Genomic DNA, 22,263 nt, shown 5'->3' on the forward strand with positions numbered 1-22,263 from the left:
AGCACTAGGACTTAACAGCATCTGCACCAGACAGAGGAACAGACACATGCTATTTTAATGTAGTGAGGGGAGCACAGAGCCTGGCAAGGAGATCTTTTGATATCCCTCATGACTCAAGCATAACCCCTTTCAGAATCACAGACCGTACCCCAGGCACTCTTCTCTAAACTTGGCCCTAGGTGGACATTAAAGCCATCTAATAAGTAATTTGGCTCTGCTGCTGATATGTTACAGTACCCTAATGGGCATTGTAAAGATCAGTTTTAAAGATGATGCGTGCATTTTTAGTTCCTGCTTACGTGACTTTTATTCTGTCATGCAAGTAATTAATCTAACAAAAAGAAATATTGTCAGTATTAATTTAAGGTAATGCATAATTTTTCTTTTTCTTTTTTTAATCTGTAGCCCATCCAATTGTGTTAGCTAGGTTTCCCATCTAACTTTTGGAGGCATTAATATATTCAAAGTTATTTGTATTAATCCTTTTTAGGTGACTCCAGGATCTATATGTGCTGTATTTGGTCTGGGAGGTGTTGGATTTTCAACTATAATTGGCTGCAAGATCTCTGGTGCAGCTAGAATTATTGGAATTGGCTACCATAAAGAAAAATTTCCGTTAGCTATAGAATTGGGTGCCACTGAATGCATAAATCCCAAAGACTATAATAAACCAATTCAAGAGGTCATTGCAGACATGACTAACGGGGGAGTGGATTACTCTTTTGAATGTGCTGGACGCATTGAAACTATGGTAAGTAAACAGTGACCATGGTGAATATCTTATACATTTAGACCAGTATAAAAAGCACAAGTAGATAAGATGGATATTAACAAAATGTTATGTTACACGTCATGCACAGAATTATTTATTTTTAATTTTATCATCTCTGTAAATATTTAATATTCTGTATTTCGTTAAGTTGAATTTCATTCTTGTTCTAATGGGTTAATATTTCTCTGCAGACAACTGCACTTGAATCTACTTACATGGGGTCCGGAATCACTGTGATACTTGGAGCAACACCTTCAAATGAAAAACTTTCAATTGATCCTGGCCTGCTTCTCACTGGTCGAACTTTGAAAGGATCTGTATATGGAGGTATTGAAAACACACATTATCAGATATATTTGTGTCTGTTTTTTCTATATATACTGACACCCTGTGTTAAAAGTTATTTTGTTCAGTATGTTGTACTTCATAAGAGTTTGCATCAACACTTAGCCTGGGGAATTAGGACATCTCCATTTTTTTTTTTAATTCTTCAACAAACTGCCTCCCCTGACCTTTTTTACAATTAATAAATACAAACATAACTTTGATATAACTTGCAACAAAATTAGGTAACATAAAAAAGAAAAACAAACTAGATGTGTGCATTATTAATTTGAAAATGTCCAATCCGTTTGTATTCAGCAACGGAAAGTATATTTAGAGATGAGCCAAATTTTACTTATGCCAGTATTATCTTTTTCATGTGAAACAACTTAGCTCAATAGATTTAAATAAGACTTTTTGATTTGAAAAATGGGCATCAGTCCCTTTATAAAATAACTTGCAACAGGAAATCTGAATTTGCATAAAATATGTGTAAGAATTGTTTCACTGTGTTTTGTGATTATTTTTTTATTTTATTTATGTGAGATGCAGCTTATTTGACTTGGAGTGTGCTTCAGTGCCGCTGTCTCTGCTTTGAAAAACTGCAAGTTTATTATTCAGTTGCATACAGTGTGTTGTGGTCTATTGCACATGTGAACTTTGGCTGCCCTGAGTTTCGCAGGTCTATTTTTTTTAACTCTTTGTATAAAAAAAATATTCTAAAATGTGGTGGTGATGGTGGTTTTTGTAATGAAATACATTTCATTATAGTGGTTTTGCTCTGCCTGGCTGAGTCTTGTAGTATGGCTATGCCTGCTACCTCTGCCATAAGTATAAGCTGATAAGGCACTGTTTAGTTTCCACACTGAGGTACGGTCACTCACACTACAGACTGGATGTGTTGGACGTGTTTTTTGTTTTTTTTCTTCACAGGGTGACAGGGGTGAGTGTGAGTGGGTCAGTCAATTGATGCAACTTACCCTTTTGTTTTTTTAAATGCTTTGAATTGTAGTGGTTTCACCCTTTCTGGTTGAGTCTTGAAATGTGGCTATGCCTGCTACCCTCGCAGACACAGTTGCTATATGCTGACAGGGCACAGTTTGTTTTTCATAGTAAAGGAGGGTAAGTTGGTAACTTCTTCTTCTGAGAAAAAAAAGTGGGGAATTGATGACCACCTTACACCATGAGAAGAACAAAGCTTTTGCACACATTCAGTCTGTAGCATGTGTGACCATTCTTCAGTATGGAAAAGAGCAGTGCCCTATCAGTAGACTTGTAGATTTGTTTTGGAACAAGCTGCAAATTGGATCAGGTGTTTGGCTGAAAGCTGGAATGAAAATTGAAGGCTAGGGGACTGTCAATTCATGTTTATTCATTGATCAACTGAGAAGTGAGCAACAGAGGAGAAATCAAGGAGGAGCACAAAAAACAACTTATATTTTTGATGGTTTACAAACAATATATAAATATGGAATTTTGTTACTGCTCCACATTTTCTCATTTCGTCTGCAAACCACATGGATGGAAAATGTTCCTCTAAAAGTATTGCAAAATATACACATAATATATTATCTATATATTTTGCAGCACACTGATTGGCCAATTTTTTAACCTTTTGTTTTTTTATCTCGCGATTTTGTTTCTAAATTTTATCTTTCAAAGAATTATTCAGCACAACCAAAATTGCTCTCTATTCACAATTCTACCAATCAGCATATACCAGCTGTGCAACAATCGTAGCTATGCTTGATCATTTAGAATTGTAATTGCAAAAACACCTAATGGCGAACATAATATTGTAGTGGTTTTTCAATTGCAGTAGACTAAATGGCTTATTCACTAAAGTGAAATTTAAGATTGATTCAAAGTGAATTTCAAGTTTAAAGACAAAATAGCAAAACTGGAGGCATAGCTGAAAGGGAGATTTTGTTCAGTTTGGGTATTTTTGCTATGTTAGTGAATAACCCTGTAAAGGTATCTTTTTCCATTCCTTTTCCACCTCCAAAATGTTTCCATGAGTATTTTGCGTGGATAACATTCAGGTAAACTGAACAAAAAAGAATTCTCTGAGTAAAGTTCAACCAAACAGAATTTTTCTCAAATGTCTAGTATTAACCCCTTAAGGACCAAACTTCTGGAATAAAAGAGAATCATGACATGTCACACATGTCATGTGTCCTTAAGGGGTTAAACACACAGATGTTGGAGTACTAATTTGATCAGTGCAGAGTTTATACCTGCATGAGAATACTATAGGATGCTGCAGAAATTCCAGAATAATTAAATATTCTACCTAGATAGTCCTAGTGCAATTGTGCAGATGTACTGACAGGTTTTACGGTGTCAGATAAACAGCAACCACAATGGAGGCACATCTTTAGAAAACCAATAAGCTAGGTATGAGCATTCAGACCTTAAACAGCAAGGTCTCTGCAGCTTGTCAATCTATATAAAACAAAGTGGAGAAAATGCTGATAATGTAATATAGCACAAAAACAATTTATTAAAAGCAAACAAGGCAGATTAAATCAACTCTAAAGTTTTAGCAGTGTTTTCCCAGGTGTTCAGAAACTCCACTCAGGAATCTTCACACAGTGTCTCTCTGAATCCTCCCAATGCATTTAGCTAATGTTCGTCAGGAGATATGTGGTCCTCCATATCATCTCCTTATTTATACTTCCTTAATTACTTACCTTAATTATACATTTTGCATAAACAAATTAAGACAATCAATGGGAATCATGCTCAATTCTATTGATTGATATCTGATGAAATATGACTGAGTGTTCCTCATTGGAAAGAATAAAGATACCGTACCTTTTATTCAGTAGTAAGACTAATAAAAGGCACAAAATACAAATAAAAGTATTTAAAACACAGGAAAAAAGAAAAGTGTTCAAAAGACAAGAATAAGTAATCTGGCTCTAAAATAGGGAGTAAAAGTATATATAAAATAAATATACAGTAGATATAACGAAAATTGTAGATTATGCTAGCTTTAGTGTACCTATAATCTTAATTTTATTAATGACAGGAGGCGAGTATTTGCTTAAGTCTCTCTTTACTAGAACTCCACAGCAGCACAGAAAACAACCAATCAGAAAAAAGTTAGGTACTATAAAACTCCCCTCCCCATGCATCATTTCCTCTTTCAAGCTGCGACAAAACAGAATAAAAGGCAGAGAACATCATGGGGAAGAAACGAAGTCCTAGATACGATGAATATAACGATGTCCACCATCCAAGTGTAACCGTCAAACTAGATAGTGTAGATGGACTGTAAACTGAAACGAGAGAAAAACAGAATCGAACAGGTTGATTATCCAATGAAATGTACTCTGAATAAACATGTAGGTATTCAACGTAGCAACCAAATTAACCTAATATGAAAATATCCCAACCCTACTCATGGAAAAAAACAGACATAAGGAACAAGCGACAGGTAGCAGAGACAACAAACAGAGTTGCATACTTACCTGATAATCTAAACTATAACATTAAACAAGGGAGGGACAAGAATGGGTGGGAAATACTCGCCTCCTGTCATTAATAAAATTAAGATTATAGGTACACTAAAGCTAGCATAATCTACAATTTTATAACATGACAGGAGGCTTCGTATTTGCTGTTTCAACGCTCAGTTCACCAATCCAACGCTGTTTGTGTCGCTGGTAATTATTCCAGGAAATATCAGAGTAATCCTAATTGGACATTCCAAATACGATAAATGACAGCCGACGGGTCAAAGGAGATGCCAACCGACGAAGTATTTCAAATACGGAAAAAAGCACCCTCCGCCGGTAAATCCATTGTACGTGGTGTAGCAACCTGTTTCCTAGAAGTCGGTCCATGAGCTGGCAAGCTGACCTATTAGCCACATTCCTGTAGTTGTATAACTTCGAAATCCGATCTAGGACTTAGGGTCGCGAGAAGAAAACTGACACCAAGTCTCAACTCATGACCCGTAAGGTGGCTCCTCCGATCGTGCCAGGGCCATTCGGTGATGCGGCCTTGCAGGGAGATCTCCAATCTCAAGGAATGCACCGAAGACCACCACCAAAATCGCAATAGAAACCGAGGAGGATCTTTCGTACCTTCCTGTCCTACCCGGTGGGATGTCTCATCCGAGCATAAATTCATAACGCACACAATGAGAGTGTGTCCAAACCAGCCGTATACTAAGTGATTCCAATAGTCCAAACGGACTGTGTAAAACCTCGGACGCCGTAGAGAAAGGGCTCCAAAAGACGTCCATTCAGGGTTCCGAACTGAACTTGAGTGGAGGAACGGAGGTCGACTATTCTGGGAATAGGGAATTCCAGAAATCTTCAAAGGAATGGGAAGTGCAAACAGGAACGCAGATTTCCATCCAGAAATGCCCTCGTCCAAGAGTGAAAGATGTCTGTGTAGAAGTCTGGGTATACCAGGTACCACCATAAGGTCCCGTAGGTCTCCTCGACGATAGTTGAAAAGTAGGGTAGCGTGAATCCAACAAAATGGCCCCCGTGAGGAATAACTAGAGTATAGATGGAGTGTCCTCCATCTCCGAACCCTGATCACCAGGTATGCGTTTCGAGGAGACGGGGCAGTCCTGCCATCGTATCCCAAGATCTGAGGACCGGGGAGGTCAAGACAAACCGGGGTTTCCGGTCTTACCATGTGAACCATACGTACGGTTTTTACCTTCAGAGCGGGTAATAGGCCCTCCTTAATCCTGCTACCCGAGCAAGGCAGAGCCCGCATGCTCCATGAAGGTCCCCGTATCACCTGCCACCTAAATATGGGAGAAAAACTGTCTGAGCAGTTGTCCACAATGGTCTGGATATCCAAAAACAGAAAGCAATCCTCTGTTCTTTATGGTGCAGAATATACCCAAACCTGCACTCACATAATACCTGGGTTCCATCCGATGGCCGTACCATCTCCAGGAATGTGTATAAATAAGTGGGAGTCACCCCTCGTTCTACCCCTGTGAGAATATCCCTCCATTACAGGAGGTAGACTAGAGGGATCCAGTCTAAGTATGGATATCTTGCATGACCAGGCAGTCCTCTATATCGAAATCAGTAGCACGGACGTCAGATCTACTTGAATGCAGGAGGGACGACCCTCCATGTAGTCATCGATGTCTTGCACAGGTACAAGTCTGTGTGATGAACAAATGGATGGCACCGTAGAGCGTCGAGTGTACGAGAGAGCCGCGCTCTCTACTAATGAGATCAAATATCGTGCTAACGTCCGGCTGATAGCCTGAGCGGGCCGCACCCGCAAATAACCAAACAGTAGAGTCTGCATCCGTGACCGTTCCTCTCTAGTAGAATGCTTCCTCCAAACATGACCCCTGTATCCAGCTCAGTCTCTGGCTGAGGTTGAGGGAGGGCTGCGCCCTCTAATAACAAATCAGTGTCCGGTTCCGTATCTGAGAGGGGTACGCTCACTGTTCCAGAAGATAAATATTCTCGGATCGAAGAGGTGGAGGGCCGCACCCTCCTGTGATCCAAGCTAGAGTCCCTAGAGACTCAGGGTGACCAACTATAGGGTACACCAAATACGAGTATCAGCCTAAGGCTGAGGGTAATCTACGGGAAAACGATGGAAAACTATCAACTGACCGTCCGGATCCCGTGCGCGCGCGCGGGGTCCAGGCGGATCGTTGGTAGTCTGAGGAAAGCTGGAGACGTTCTCCGCAATCCACGAGCACCCGGGAGGTCGGAGGAGGTCAAGTCAGGCCTCTCGACGACCCGAGCGAAAGGAAAAGGAAGTCACGAAAACGAAAAAGACAACAATAATGTAGAACGAGTAAAAACGCAAATCCTATCTCAGCTAGAAGGCAAAAGCAGGCCGGAAGGCAAGACAAGTAAGCCCCACCGAACAGGGCCAGGAGCTAACCTTACGCAGGAATAACTACCGATAGCTATATGGATACCGGGAGGCAGATACGGAGTTAGTTGTTAAAGACAAGGAATACACAGCGTTCTCCTGTAGGTGTCTGAGTACCGGTCCTCACCAGTGCAAAGTTCTCCTTGGAGATGTGCCGTCGCCGGTCTGGCGCAAACCGCGGATGTGTGTCCGGGGTCTTCATAGGAAAAACTTGCCCTTCAGGTCTGAGGTTTAGGGCCTTCACCCTACCTACCATATCCAGATGGCCGTATATTGGCGTCCTCTTGGATAGTATGGCAACGGTGCTTGTCCGGACACCTGCCTATTTCCATGTCACTGGTGGGCACTGGCTTCTCCTCAGTGATATAGCCCCAGGCCTGCGGCCAAAGGGGGTTCGGCACCAATAGAGCAGGCCCAGCAGGCCAAACTAACGGACACAGAATAGTTGGTCAAGCAAATAGGCACCGACATAGTAGGTCATTCAAATAGGCACCGACATAGGAGGACCAATAAAAGGGCACCGACATAGCAGGCCGTTCTTATGGGCACAGACATAGCAGGCCGTTCTTATGGGCACAGACATAGCAGGCCGTTCTTATGGGCACAGACATAGCAGGCCATTCTTATGGGCACAGACATAGCAGGCCATTCTTATGGGCACAGACATAGCAGGCCATTCTTATGGGCACAGACATAGCAGGCCATTCTTATGGGCACAGACATAGCAGGCCATTCTTATGGGCACAGACATAGCAGGCCATTCTTATGGGCACAGACATAGCAGGCCATTCTTATGGGCACAGACATAGCAGGCCATTCTTATGGGGCACAGACAGAGCAGGCCATTCTTATGGGGCACAGACAGAGCAGGCCTATCAATGGGGCACAGACATAGCAGGCCAATCAATGGGGCACGGACATATCAGGCCAATCCTGGGTCGTGTATATAGTTATATCATTATAACACGTTATTTATATAGCGCCATCCAATTCCGTAGCGCCTACGAGGGGTACTGAGTGAAAGTGGGGACCTCTGAGTTTGGATAGAGGCCCCTAAAAAACTAAATCTAGAAATACACTGTCAGTAAAACATACAGCGATCTGTGAATTACACTGTCAGCAAAAAACCCACAGTAATCTGTGTCATACACCTGGCAGCAAAATTCACAGCATCTGTGTATATGTGCCAAACAAACACACATCACTCTCAGATAGAAAAAGCCACTAAGGCCCATTTAACATAAACACAGTAATTTGTGAGAATACATAGAAAGGAGAGCTAACAATCAGGTTAGACGAGAAACCGGTATGACCGTGAGGAGGGGGGTCGGGGGGGGGGGCGGGCGGGTTGTAATTGCTCTCTCCTCCCCCGGCGGACACATGCGGCCGCGTATTGAGCCGGCCAGGGCAGGCAACCACATGCCGAGACTCCGGTCGGCGGCATCATAACACCGCGACCGGACCTGCAAACCGGCGGCCACGTGTAAAGCCTCCGGTCGGCGGTACCCTAACACCGCGACCGGAGGAGAAAAACCGCAGGTGGGGCAGCGAACGCCCCCTCTTCCCCTTGCGGACCTGCAAGCAGGCGGCCATGTGCAAAGCCTCCGGTCGGCGGTACCACAACACCGCGACCGGAGAAGAAGAAAACTACAGGTGGGGCAGGACAAAGTCCCCTCTTCCCCCTGCGGCCATGCGGTCCGCAGACAAGGCAGGCAGCAGGCGGCCACGTGAAAGCCTCCGGCCGGCGGGTGTGAGCAATAACACAGAACCCCGCCGACCGGAGGAATGAGGTCCAGGGGAACAGAGAAGGGAAAATTAAAGGGGACAGAGAGGGAAAGAATCCCCAGGGAGATGAAAATGAAGCCAAAATAAACAAACTCCCCACAAGCCCCAGAGCAATATGCAGAGGAGAATAAAGTGAAAACACATAAACAAGTGAAACACTGAAAATATAATAAAAACCATACAGCCACCCACTAATATTAGCAGGAGGCAGAGGTACTCTGACCTGTACTGGTGCGGAGCAGCAAAGAAAGAGGAAATGATGCATGGGGAGGGGAGTTTTATAGTACCTAACTTTTTTCTGATTGGTTGTTTTCTGTGCTGCTGTGGAGTTCTAGTAAAGAGAGACTTAAGCAAATACGAAGCCTCCTGTCATGTTATAAAATTATCAAATAGATAGCTCTAAAACTGGAAGGAGGGTCACCAATCCTCCCTAAAAAAAACAGGTATATTAGTATATAGGAGGACCAGGGAGCAGCACCTGTGAAGGAATTCCCACGCTCAGAGCGATATGGAGGAGGGAAGAAAAAGACACGGATATAGTGTAAATCGAACAAACAGAACAAAGGATACAGGTAGCGCCAAAATAAATACAATATTGTGGTAAGTAAGCAAAAAGGTACCAAGTAAAAGATAAAAATGTCCTTTTGAAGTTATAAAAGTCTTCAAATGTTGAATAAGATGTCTCCGGTATGGTATCACACATCAATGGCATATGCAAAAGAGAGAATAGGAGACCAATAGTGCAGTATTGTAAGTCTATGGACTATAGACAACGTAGAACTAAAAATTGTAAACTCACGTTTTTCAGAGCTATAACCAGCTCTCGGTAAAACAGCTTCAACTCCCCACTTGTAGGATATCCCTCAAACTGTAGTTGTAGTGTAGTTTACATGCAATTAAAGAAAAAGAAGGCCCATAGTGCTCTCCATATTTGCAAATAAGTAGTAGTAAGATGAAATGTACTTACAATTTTGGGAGCAGACAAACCGCTCTATGGTAACAGCATGGGTGGCACAATCCCCACCTAGGATACTTTTGATGATAGACCTGATGTGTATGGAAAATACGTTGCGCCAGGTACAAATAAAATAAAATGAAAAATCAATAAAAGTATAAAAAGACTGCCCCAAAGCAAATAGGTAGTCTAAAAATCTTACTTTTATTTAAACAAATATTAATAAAATCACAACGCGTTTCAACCTATTAGGCTTCTTCAAGTGATCTCACTTGATTGTTCCACCTACGCTGTTACCATAGATAGGTTTGCCTGCTCCCAAAATTGTGGCCAGGTGTAATGAAACACATGTACCTTTGAAAATACAAATACCTAGAGACAGGTAAATACACATTTTAAGCACAAACAAACCAAATGAACAACAATACATAACAAATAGTAAAACAAGCTAAAGTTTCAATACAGAAAGATCTTTAGCAAGGTTAATCCAAGTAGCCCCGTACCAAATGGGCCAAGACCATCCAGCTACAAATATCTGGACATTGTTCACACTATTTAACAATGTCCAGATTTTTTCATTCAGGCCCAAATGGGCCTAGTTTTCGTCTGGATTTTAGCTTGACCGAATGCAACCAGATGGCTGTAATCCATCTATGCTGCAAATCATGACACAGATGCTTGACATACGGGCCAGGATTTATAATATATTCAAACTATTTGCCAGCAGGCAGCACTAGCAGCCAGTTAGTGCTGCTATTATGGTCCCACCCCCCAATGGGTGGGGGCTGTGTGAAGGACAATAGGTCATTTTTCAATCTGGACAAATTCTGATGTTTACTGAATAACCCTGTAAGAATAAATTGCACAATTCAGATCCAGAACACTAAAATCAGAATATTCAGTATAGCAAGAGACAGCACAGGGACATTGAGACAGCAATTCAACAATTTAAAATGCACTCTCTTTTTATATTTTCTTTTAAATGTCACCACAATAAGGCCTCAATTTAATTTCTTTGGATCAGCATTAAATAATTTTTGGGGGAAAAAGTTTCAAATGAATTATCTATAAAATTCCTTATAGATTTTATTGGTGGCTCTTGCGTTTCTTCTAACCGGAATTATTGCTAATGCTGATTTAAAATAATTGAATTTAGGCTTAAATAGGGTATTAAATATTTAATAAAATATAAATCCCTCAAAAACACAGGTTTGATAAAGTTTGCTTTAGGAGAATATTACGTGATTAGTCATGAGCTAGTAATTGTGTCTCTCAGGTTAAATATTGTTTATTGCTTGCATATATAGAAAACTATAATGACATCCATATAATGATAAATATATAAGATCACTTACCCACGTTCTCATATTTTAAGAGTAGCTCTATGTTTTTCTTATTTTTATAATATCAGCACCATTGCGAGGATCATGATTCCAGTTGTGAAATTACTGATTACTTCTAATAACCAGAGCATTGATTGTTTGTTGCCTTGTATCTGGCTTCATAAGCCGCAAACAATACATTGTGTTTTAAGACAACATAAATAAAGTCTCAATAACACCTATTAATGAAACTAACTTATATATTCTCTAGGTTGGAAAAGTCAGAAAGATGTTCCAAAGCTAGTTACTGATTACATGGCAAAGAAGTTTAAGCTTGATTTCTTGGTGGGCCAAACTATTCCTCTGGAGAAGATCAATGATGCATTTCAGTTGATGAAGAGTGGTGCAGTGTAAGTATATCATTAGGATTGACTAAATACACATAATTGTTTACATTTACAATAAAATATATATTCATTAGAAATATTAATGTTTAAAATCACGACTAGAGGGATAGTTGTGCTGACCGTATTGGTAGCAGATTTATGCAAAAGAAAATGTCTTGTACAGATAATCTCTGTGACATATGTTTGTTTTTATGAATGTTACACTGTGTATAGATACATCTCTTATTTTGGCACCTTTTCGCTTGATCACGACTACCATACCTCGTGCTGGAGGCTGCTTTACGGATATGCCCATGTGGTTCTAGCACATGAATGACCAGAACACTTTGATGATCCCTGCCACAGAGGCGGCTCTAGACTTCATGAGGCCTTAGGCAAAACTCAAACATGAGGCCCCACTAACAAAAAAGTGTCACATATACACATTGATGCACAGTTTACCTGTGTATGTGCCTGAGAGTGTGTCTGACAGAGTATCCTTGTGTGTGAATGTATGTCTCTGTGAGCATGTTTGCGTTTTTGTCTGAGACCCTATGTGTATGGGGTAGCTGCTTGAAGTGTGTTGTGTGTATGGGGGGGTGATGGTGAGAAGGAGAGGAGGGTGATGGTGAGGGGGGTGATGGTGAGAGGGGGTGATGGTGACAGGGAGGTGATGGTGTGGGGGGTGAAGGTGTGGGTGGTGATGGGAGCAGGGCCGGCGCCACCTGTAAGGCGACCTAGGCAGCCGCCTAGGGCGCAACTTACCAGGGGGCGCCGGATCCCTGTCCCCGCTGTGCCTCCTCATGCTGCGCCGCCTGAGCGCTTTAACAAGCCCCAGGCGGCGCAGCACTGCTGCATGGAGGGCGGCCGGGTTTCAGTGACCGGCAGGAGGGAAGCGCAGAGCGCTCCCTCCTGCCGGTCTCTCCATGTAGCGTGGCCGGGCGGCACGGAACCCGGGACAGGAACCTCTGTTACCTGTACCCGGCCGCCGGCGGAATGACAGGAAGTGCTCACTCAGTGAGCATTTCCTGTCATTCCGCCGGCGGCCGGGTACAGGAAACAGAGGTTCCTGTCCCGCGTTCCACGCCGCCCGGCCACGCTACATGGGCAGGAGGGGAGGGTAAGGACCACTAAGGGAGGGGGGGGTGGGGGGGTGGGGGTTAAGGACCACTAAGGGGGGGGGGGGGTGGGGGTTAAGGACCACTAATGGAGGGGGGGGCGGGGGGGTTAAGGACCACTAATGGAGGGGGGGCGGGGGGGTTAAGGACCACTAAGGGAGGGGGGGAGGGGTGGGGGTTAAGGACCACTAAGGGAGGGGGGAGGAGGTTAAGGACCACTAAGGGAGGGAGGGGGGTTTAAGGACCACTAAGGGAGGGAGGAGGGGGGTTAAGAACCACTAAGGGAGGGGGGGTGTAAGGATCACTAAGAGAGGGGGGGGTTTAAGGACCACTAAGAGAGGGGGGGGTTTAAGGACCACTAAGGGAGAGTGGGGGGGGGTATAAGGACCACAAAGGGAGGGGGGGTATAAGGACCACTAAAGGGGGGGTATAAGGACCACTAGGGGGGGTATTAGGACCACTAAAGGGGGGGGTATAAGGACCACTAAGGGGGGGGGTATAAGGACCACTAAGGGGGGGGTATAAGGACCCCTAAGGGGGGTATAAGGACCACTAAGGGAGGGGGGTATAAGGACCACTAAGGGAGGGGGGTATAAGGACCACTAAAGGGGGGGGTATAAGGACCACTAAGGGGGGGGTATAAGGACCACTAAGGGGGGGGTATAAGGACCCCTAAGGGGGGTATAAGGACCACTAAGGGAGGGGGGTATAAGGACCACTAAGGGAGGGGGGTATAAGGACCACTAAGGGAGGGGGGGTATAAGGACCACTAAGGGAGGGGGGTATAAGGACCACTAAGGGAGGGGGGGTATAAGGACCACTAAGGGAGGGGGGTATAAGGACCACTAAGGGAGGGGGTATAAGGACCACTAAGGGGGGGTATAAGGACCACTAAGGGAGGGGGGGTATAAGGACCACTAAGGGGGGGTATAAGGACCACTAAGGGAGGGGGGTATAAGGACCACTAAGGGAGGGGGGGGTATAAGGACCACTAAGGGAGGGGGGTATAAGGACCACTAAGGGAGGGGGGGGGGTATAAGGACCACTAGGGGAGGTATGGGGGGGTATAAGGACCACTAGGGGAGGGATGGGGGGGATAAGGAGCACTATGGGAGGGGGGTGGGATAAGGAGCACTATGGGAGGGAGGGGGGGATAAGGACCACTATGGGAGGGCTGGACATATGGGGGGGGGCAAATTTTTTTTTGCCTAGGGCGGCAAAAATCCTTGCACCGGCCCTGGATGGGAGAGGGGCGATGGTAATGTGAGAGTGAGGGGGGGTAATGTGAGATGGAGGGGTGATGTGAGAGGGAGGGGGGGTGATGTGAGAGGGAAGGGGGGGGTGATGTGAGAGGGAGGGGGTGATGTGAGGCTGAGGGTGGTGGTGAGGCTGAGGGTGGTGGAGGTGGTGGGGGGTGGTGGGGTTGATGGTGAGAGGGGGTTGATGCTGAGGGTGGTGGGGGATGATGCTGAGGGTGGTGGGGGGTGGTGAGGCTGAGGGTGGTGGTGAGGCTGAGGGTGGTGGAGGTGGTGGGGGGTGGTGGGGGTGGTGAGGGTGTGGGTGGTGGGGGTATGGCTGAGGATGGTGGGGGATGGTGAGTCAGAGGGTGGTGGGGGGGTGAGGCTGAGGGTGGTGTGGGGGTAGTGAGGCTGAGGGTGGTGGGGATAGTAAGTCAGAGGGTGGTGGGGGGTGAGGCTGAGGGTGGTGTGGGGGGTAGTGAGGCTGAGGGTTGTTGGGGGTGGTGATGCTGAGGGTGGTGTATGGGGTAGTGAGGCTGAGGGTGGTGGGGGGATAGTGAGGCTGAGGGTGTGGGGGGTGAGGCTGAGGGTGGTGGGGGGGTGAGGCTGAGGGTGGTGGGGGATGGTAAGTCAGAGGGTGGTGGGGGGTGAGGCTGATGGTGGTGTGGGGGGTAGTGAGGCTCAGGGTGTGGGGGTGAGGCTGAGGGTGGTTGGGGGTGGTGAGGCTGAGGGTGGTTGGGGGTGGTGAGGCTGAGGCTGATGTAGGGGGTAGTGAGACTGAGGGGGGTGAGAGAGAGCCTACCTTAATTTCCCTGGTGGTCCAGTGGGCTCCCTGGTGGTCCAGTGGGCATCATTTCCGGTCTGCAGCTCAGCAGAGCTGCAGACCATGTAATCTCGCGAGATGTCAGAGCGTTGCCGTGGTAACCCGCGGCAACGCTCTGATTGACCGGTTTTCGCGAGACACATGGTCTGCAGCTCTGCTCACTGCGGAGCTGCAGACCGGTGTCTGCGGTGGCTGGCCGGGCAGCCAGGAGGGGCCTAGCACCCACAGGCGGTTTAGGTGGCCGCGAGGCCCCAGCCAGTGCGAGGCCTTAGGCGGCCGCCTAAACCGCCTAATTAGAGAGCCACCTCTGCCCTGCCAGCACAGTTTTTAGCCTCAGACAGAGTTCTGAGCATTCTGCCAATGTTTGATAAGTTTGAAAGGACACCAGAGGATGTGAGGTTTTTGGTTACTACCCCTAATTGTCAGAAGAAGTATATTTAAACAGGTTTTCCAGTTTTTATTGTTGGTTTTTCCTCTTTCCTGATGTTATTTTGTCCATTCAATACTCCTGTGCTCAGGTAAACATATAGAGTTCACAATGTTTTATTTATTTTTTTATTTATGTTACTACAATGCTGGAAAAAAAATATTTCTGTGAAAATATGAGACATTTGCAACTTGGGACTTGGACTTTTTCTAAAGATTTACCTCCTACTACTCCTTCCCTAGTTTTACATGTTGGAATTTTTTATTTTGATTTATCTAAATTGCAAGAAAATATTATGCGAAGGGTGGATCGCCTAAATTCAGTTATATCTGAATGGAAAGCGTAAATGTATTTATTTTATTTATTTTTTTAAATTTTTTGAATCATTTTTAAATTCTTTACAAGAACAATAAAGCGTCAGTAAATGATGCCTCTGATGAAATTGGGCAATACCCTTTGAAACGCGTAAGGCTACAATCCACATTGGAAAGTTTTGAGAATTAAGGCCTGTTTGGAGAAAGCATCTGTTGGCTATCTACTGTTTCTGCCTGACATCACCGAGATGGCTCACCTATCGATGTGAGGTCGGAGGTGGACTAACCAAGACTGCGGACGCCGTCCTCACCGGTTGCTGCAACACCCACTTGGTAGAAGACGAATATCATCCACAGCCATCCAGTATCATCGGTCAGGTTATTTAGCCAATTTTGCTTTCTTCTTTTTTGGAGCAGTTCTATAATATTTTATTCACCTATATTTAGATGATTTACCTTTTTTAATCAAATAAAATAACACTCTATTTTTCACCTACAAGTTTTTATCTTTTATTGGCATTACACGGATTATACACGGATCCTGTCACGACTTTAGCACAATATATTTTTTATCTTTGATTGCTACAGCCACAATTATCACTCTCAGGCTGTCAGCCCAGATTTTTTTCGGTGAGAGACTAAGCATTTTGGCTGTTAGTCAGCAATACTAATTAGCCCTTATTTTATTTCCATTTACATTTTTATGTTTTGGTTTATTTACTGACATTTTGGATCTATTTTTTTGAATTATCACTAATTTTCTACTTTTGCACTCGATCTTTCTTGTATTGAAAGTATATAAATTCATAAATACCCCAGTTGATCTTGCTATTTCATCCAGCAGATCAAAGGTGGTTTATGATACACACTCTAAAAGACTGGTATATATTATTCATCCAATTTGGGACTTTTATATTTATACTTGGACTATTTGCTGCTATGAAACATAATGCTGTGATTTTATACTGAGTATAACTTTGTCTGCCTGAGTACACACATTTGCATTTTAAGAATTTCCTCATTTTTAGAAATTAGAATTTTATTGTGTAACTATAAGGCATTCTCTTCTTTTTATTGTAAAAGCTCCTGGATAAATTGTATCTTTTCTACGTTAATCCTTGGGATTTGGTGAAACCCCACTCACTCCAGTTTTCGAGCTTCCACGTATTACTCTGTCTTGTTCCCTCTTATTTTCTGATAGCCATTACTTTTGTCTTTCAGTTTTGTTTATTTATTGTCAGTAAATGAGTGTCTGTTAGCTAGTGTGTATGCTAACAGACACACACTCTAGCACTAACACACACACTCTAACTCGAACACACACACTCTAACTCGAACACACACACTCTAACTCGAACACACGCACTCTAACACACACACTCTGACACTAACACACACGCACTCTAACACACACACACACTCACGTTTTAAAAAAATGTTTAATCCCCCCCGCCTCCTTACCTTTGGGAGAGCTGGGGGATTCCCTGGGGTCCAGTGGTATTACCCGGCAGGCAGCCTGGCCTGACGCTGAACGTCCATAGGAAAGCATTGCGTAATGCGCACGCGGCTCTTGGAGCTGAGAGGCGGATCGGGGCGGAGAGATCCCCAGCGCCAAGGGAGTCCGGCGCTGGAGAAAGGTAAGTGCTTAAGACACACACACACACTCTCATGAACAGACGCATACACACTAGCTAACAGGCACACACATTTACTGACAGACACACACTCAGTGACAGACAGACACACTCACTCACTTACAAAACACACACTCACTAACAGACACACACAAACTAACACACTCAGTAACAGACACACACAGTAACACACTCACTGACACACTCTAACACTAACACACACACACTCGAACACTAACACACACACACACTAACACACACACACACTAACACACACACACTCTAACACTAACACACACACAATCTGACACTAACACTAACACACACACTCTAACACGAACCCACACACTCTAACACTAACACACACACACACACTAACACTAACAGACACACTCTAACACTAACTCTCACACACACACACACTCTAACACTAACACACACACACTAACACTTACACACACACACACTCACACACACACTCTAACACACACACACTCACTTTTTAAAAACATTTTTAATCCCCCCCAGCCTCCTTACCTTTGGGAGAGCTGGGGGATTCCCTAGGGTCCAGTGGTATCACCCGGCGGGCAGGCTGGCGCGCGCGCGAGGGAGCACTCTCCCCTGAGTGCTTCCTGTTCAGCTCCCTCGCGCGCCGCGTACTGATGCCGGAGCCGGAAGATGACCAGAAGATACCAGACAGGGAACACGATCAAATAAAAGAAAGAGAGAAATATTTACTGTGACCGACCGGAAAGAATAGCAGACAGTATTCAACATTTCCAGCAAAGTCCTGGCAGTTACCTAAGTTAAAGTTTTGGAAAAAGGTCTTAGTTTTATCACTAAGCCATATCACTAAGAGTTTGGTTACGATACCTGAGTATGATCAAGTGTGGCACAGTGTGCTGCAGGGTTTCTACTGCTCTGCAGTTAGGGACATCTTTCATGTGCACAGTAGCACGCAGGGTTTACCAGATTAGGTAATATATCAACTGCAATACCTTCATATGTGGTTTACTTGTTAACATGTCAATCCTATTCCATCCAGTATGTCAGTCAAACAATCCGACCTCTAAATATAGGATCAGGGAACACATTATTGCCATAGAACATAACTCTGCAGATTCTCCTATAGCTTGCCATTTCCATGCTTGCATGGTTCTGATATGTCTAAACTAAGGGTCCAAGATATTGACAGAACTGCACACATGGAGACCTCATGGCTTAAACAGCAAATTCAATGTGCCTAATTATTATTTTTTTTTTATTTCCTTTTTGGAGACTGAGCATTATAAGGATTTACATGATAAGTGTTTTTTTTTTTTTGTTTTTTTTTGGTTTTGTTTAATGCTGAAAAGTATCCAATTTTGCTCATTCAGGGTTGGTTTGATAGTTTTCTTATTTTCAAATGTATTATTTATAATATATTCTTATATATATTTTATTTCTTTATTTGCTTGTTTGTGTATTTAAATCGGAAACTGATACCCCCATATCCCTACAGGATATTTGTACTTGCCTTTCAACTGTGCAAAGGTTAAGGACTTTTCCTTTAACCCATTAAGTGAACACTGCGTCTAGGATTTAAAACTTTGGGAGATTGTCAATTTATTTAGCCTAAGATTAAGTGCAAAGAACACGAAACGCATTAGGCGGTTTATCTAGGGATCCTTTCACTTTTTCCTTACCTACCTTTTTTTATTAAGCTGTTTGCAATATGATTTTCTTGTCATGTTAATACTTCATGGTTGGAATAAAAGTTACATTTTAATAACCTATTTGTGGGATCAGCTTTATTCACTATTGAATACATTCATTTAAAAAAAAAAAAAAAAAATGAAATGATAACAGAACATGTATTAAATGACTTACTGCATTTTTCATATAGATACATGAAAAATGCAGTAAGTCATTTAATACATGTTCTTTTATCATTTCATTTCATTTTTTTTTTAATGCATGTTTTTAACTAATATTTGCTATTAAGGAGAAACTGTAATTTCTCAGGATATTACTGCTTACATAACCCAGGTATTTCTATATTTAAAGTCTGTAACATTAAATTCAATGCAAAAATTCAAACCACCGTATTTACTTTCATTATATTTAAAACAAAAAGGAGTATCTAAAGACATATATTTAGGTTATTTTCAGTGTTTTATTCAATGGTATAAAGTCCAGGGGAATGACAGTTTGCTCTAAATTGGATTGGGGAGGACACTTTTTTGATTGGACATTTTGTTGTGATGTATATTGGTGGATTCTAAAATATATTTTTTTTCTTTTTCAGAGGCCGTAACATTGTGCTGTTCTAATTTGATTCACGTGGTGAACCTGGATTCTGTCCTTTGCTGCCACCTAATCCTAATCATTACTTTACAAAACATTTTGTCTTTCATAACTCACGTTCAAGACATAAATTAATTGCAAATTGATGCTAACTGATGTTAAACACTTGAAAATGATTTTACTTGATTCATTGGGTTGTACTATTGGCATTAAATTTCACTGTGTTAACTCACGTGATATTTTGACTTTGAGAATTAATTAACACTGACTGAGATGCAAAAAAGATGAGATGCTATTAAGATTTTCTTTTCCTTTTTCTAGGGTAACGGGAAAGAGGTGTGTATATATGTGTGTGTGTATGTATGTATGTGTGTATATATATATATATATACACACAAAACACAAGATCCAGCACACTCACATATCCACTAAACAGCAACTCCAATATTGGCAGATTGTATTGTTTTTGTTTTTTAAAAAAAAAAACACCTGATCTGGGCAGAAATAAGAGTAGGGCCTGCCAAAGATGGGGTACATTGATGTTGTGGCATGCTTATGCAATGTATGCTCATATAATGTAACTAAACCCCCATTATTTTTGCCTAGATTAGTTATTTTTTTTTAACTAATACAATCTGTCATTGAAGTTGCTGTTTAGTGAATAAGTGAGTGCGCTGGATCTTGTGTATTGTATAAATTGGCCCCCAGCAGCACCCCAGTTATGCATTTGTGTATGTATATGTATGTGTGTGTGTGTATATATATATATATATATATATATATATATATATATATTATACACATACCAACGGCATACGCCTACCCAGAGTCCCTTACAGTAGTGAGAGCACTGTTAAAGCGAGATTTCTGTGGGAAAAGCAAGTCTCATGGCTTTACTGGTGTCTGTATTTGTGTTTAGCAATGTAATATATATATATATATATATATATATATATATATATATATACTTTGGATGACACCACTGGAAAATGCAATTGATCCATCCTACTGCAAATAAATTTTAGTTTTAAGAAAAAAAGACTCTCTGATGTATCAGAATAAATAAGATAACATTTAATGGAGGATTACAACATTTCTCCATCAATGCATTTTAATACAAAAACATGATCACTGTCAATGTAACTACATAACATCAATTCATAGGGGCAGGAAAGGGAATAAGATATATATCTACATATGACAAATGCAAAAAATACATAACCGCGCCTTAAAACATAGTAATGTACAAAAATGAAGTAAAATATAAAACATATGTACATACTTTTTTGTTAAAGGGACACTCCAGGCACCCAGACCACCTCTGCCCATTGAAGTGGTCTGGGTGCCAACTACCCATAACCCTGCAACTGTAAATATTGCAGTTTTCATAAACTGCAATATTTACCTTGCAGGGTTAACTCCTCCTCTAGTGGCTGTTTACTAGACAGCCACTAGAGGGCACTTCCGGGTTTATAGCACACATTTTGATGTGCTACAGCGTCGCTGGACGTCCTCACGCTATGTGAGAACCTCCAGCGTCGCTGAAATCCCCATATGAAAAAAATTAAAACATATTCAATGCTTTCCTATGGGGAGGTCTAATTGCCGGTGCCCCCGCAGGATGATGTCGGGGAGGGGGGGGGGGGGAGCGTGGGCAGACCCTGAACCAGCACCAAGGGACATCAGCACTGGATACAGGTAAGTCACTGAAGGGGTTTTAACCCCTTCAGCAACCTGGGATGGGGGTGGGAGGGAGAGGGGACCTGCAGTGCCAGGTAAACGGTTTGTTTTCCTTGCACTGAAGAGTCCCTTTAAGTCTATGAAGTATTTGGCTGTTATACAGTGCTTGTACTTAAAATGTTTAAAAGTTAAAATGTTGTTATAAGTTTGATGGAAATAGCTTTTGATTTCCGTAAATATGCTGCAAACACAACAAATGACAATTTTCAGTTCTTTACAACCTATAAAGTGTTTTGAAACTTACTGTGCATAATAATTTGGAACAGTGCATTGTAAGTTTTTTTATGTTTGAAAAAAAATACTATTATCATTAGGAGGTTTGTTCAATAAAATTTGAATTGTACTCTTAATATTTGATAACATGAGAATTATGCTGAATGTTATTTACATTAATTATTTAGGTAAATGAGAAAAATATCATTTGCATAATAATTTGGAACAGGGTGTATTTTCAGTTAGAGTGATGGTAGACTTTATATGTACTAGAGCAGAGACCTGCTCTAGTATAAAGCGCTTTGGTGTGATCCCCACATGGAATATATGTTGATCAGGAAGCCAAAAAAAAAAAATCTAAATAGATTAAATTTAAAATGATTAATTTTATTATGATAAACAAGATATATTTATAAAACATAAATATAAAAAGCAATCCAAATGGAAGACAGAGCCACACTTTACGCATTTCACCCTGGAAGTTTCATCATAAGTGTCATATATCTACATATACAAGACCTAATATTGCTTTTCATTTGCTTTACATTTTACATACATCTCTTAAACCTATATGCATAAAATATATATATATATATATATATATATATATATCACTTCAGTAGCTAACGTTTAATTTTTCTCTTTTTAATTCTTTATTTAGGTTGTGCGTAGAATAGCAAACAGATTTGCACTGCCACAACAGCTGGTGCAATCAAAGCAATATACAGATGTAAACCGCGTTATGACTTCCAATACAATGCACTTTTTTTTGTTATGATAGAAGATTAAACAAGGATCTGGAAATACTGGTCTAGACTAGCTATAACAAATAGTCTTACATAAAGTTTACTTAGCTAGAATGATGGTAGGAAAATCATAAGATAAAAACTTGCGTGGATGTGAGTTGGCCTATGCATAGATACAATATTGTATGTGGTACATCCTGAACAGTACTACCGCATGAAATTCGGTGAAATTCGAGTGGGCCACTTCATAAGAGAAGAGAGGCACTCAGTGCTATTAAGTATTATGTCTGGCTATGGCAT

The 22,263-nt window shown here is 42.2% G+C and overlaps 1 protein-coding gene across 1 annotated transcript in view; it reads left to right on the forward strand.

The window, feature by feature from the left end:
• LOC134614614 (NADP-dependent alcohol dehydrogenase-like) overlaps window positions 1–19,501 on the forward strand; it is a 51,192-nt gene extending 31,691 nt beyond the window's left edge. The window contains exons 6-9 of the mRNA XM_063458591.1: window positions 491–751; window positions 964–1,099; window positions 11,310–11,448; window positions 19,266–19,501. Coding sequence (XP_063314661.1) covers window positions 491–751; window positions 964–1,099; window positions 11,310–11,448; window positions 19,266–19,290 — 561 coding nt within the window. The 3' untranslated portion in view covers window positions 19,291–19,501. The remainder of the gene's footprint in view (window positions 1–490; window positions 752–963; window positions 1,100–11,309; window positions 11,449–19,265) is intronic.
• The last annotated feature ends 2,762 nt before the right edge of the window (window positions 19,502–22,263 follow it).

This window comes from Pelobates fuscus, chromosome 6 (assembly GCF_036172605.1).
Source record: "Pelobates fuscus isolate aPelFus1 chromosome 6, aPelFus1.pri, whole genome shotgun sequence".
Classification (NCBI taxonomy): Eukaryota; Metazoa; Chordata; class Amphibia; order Anura; family Pelobatidae; genus Pelobates; species Pelobates fuscus.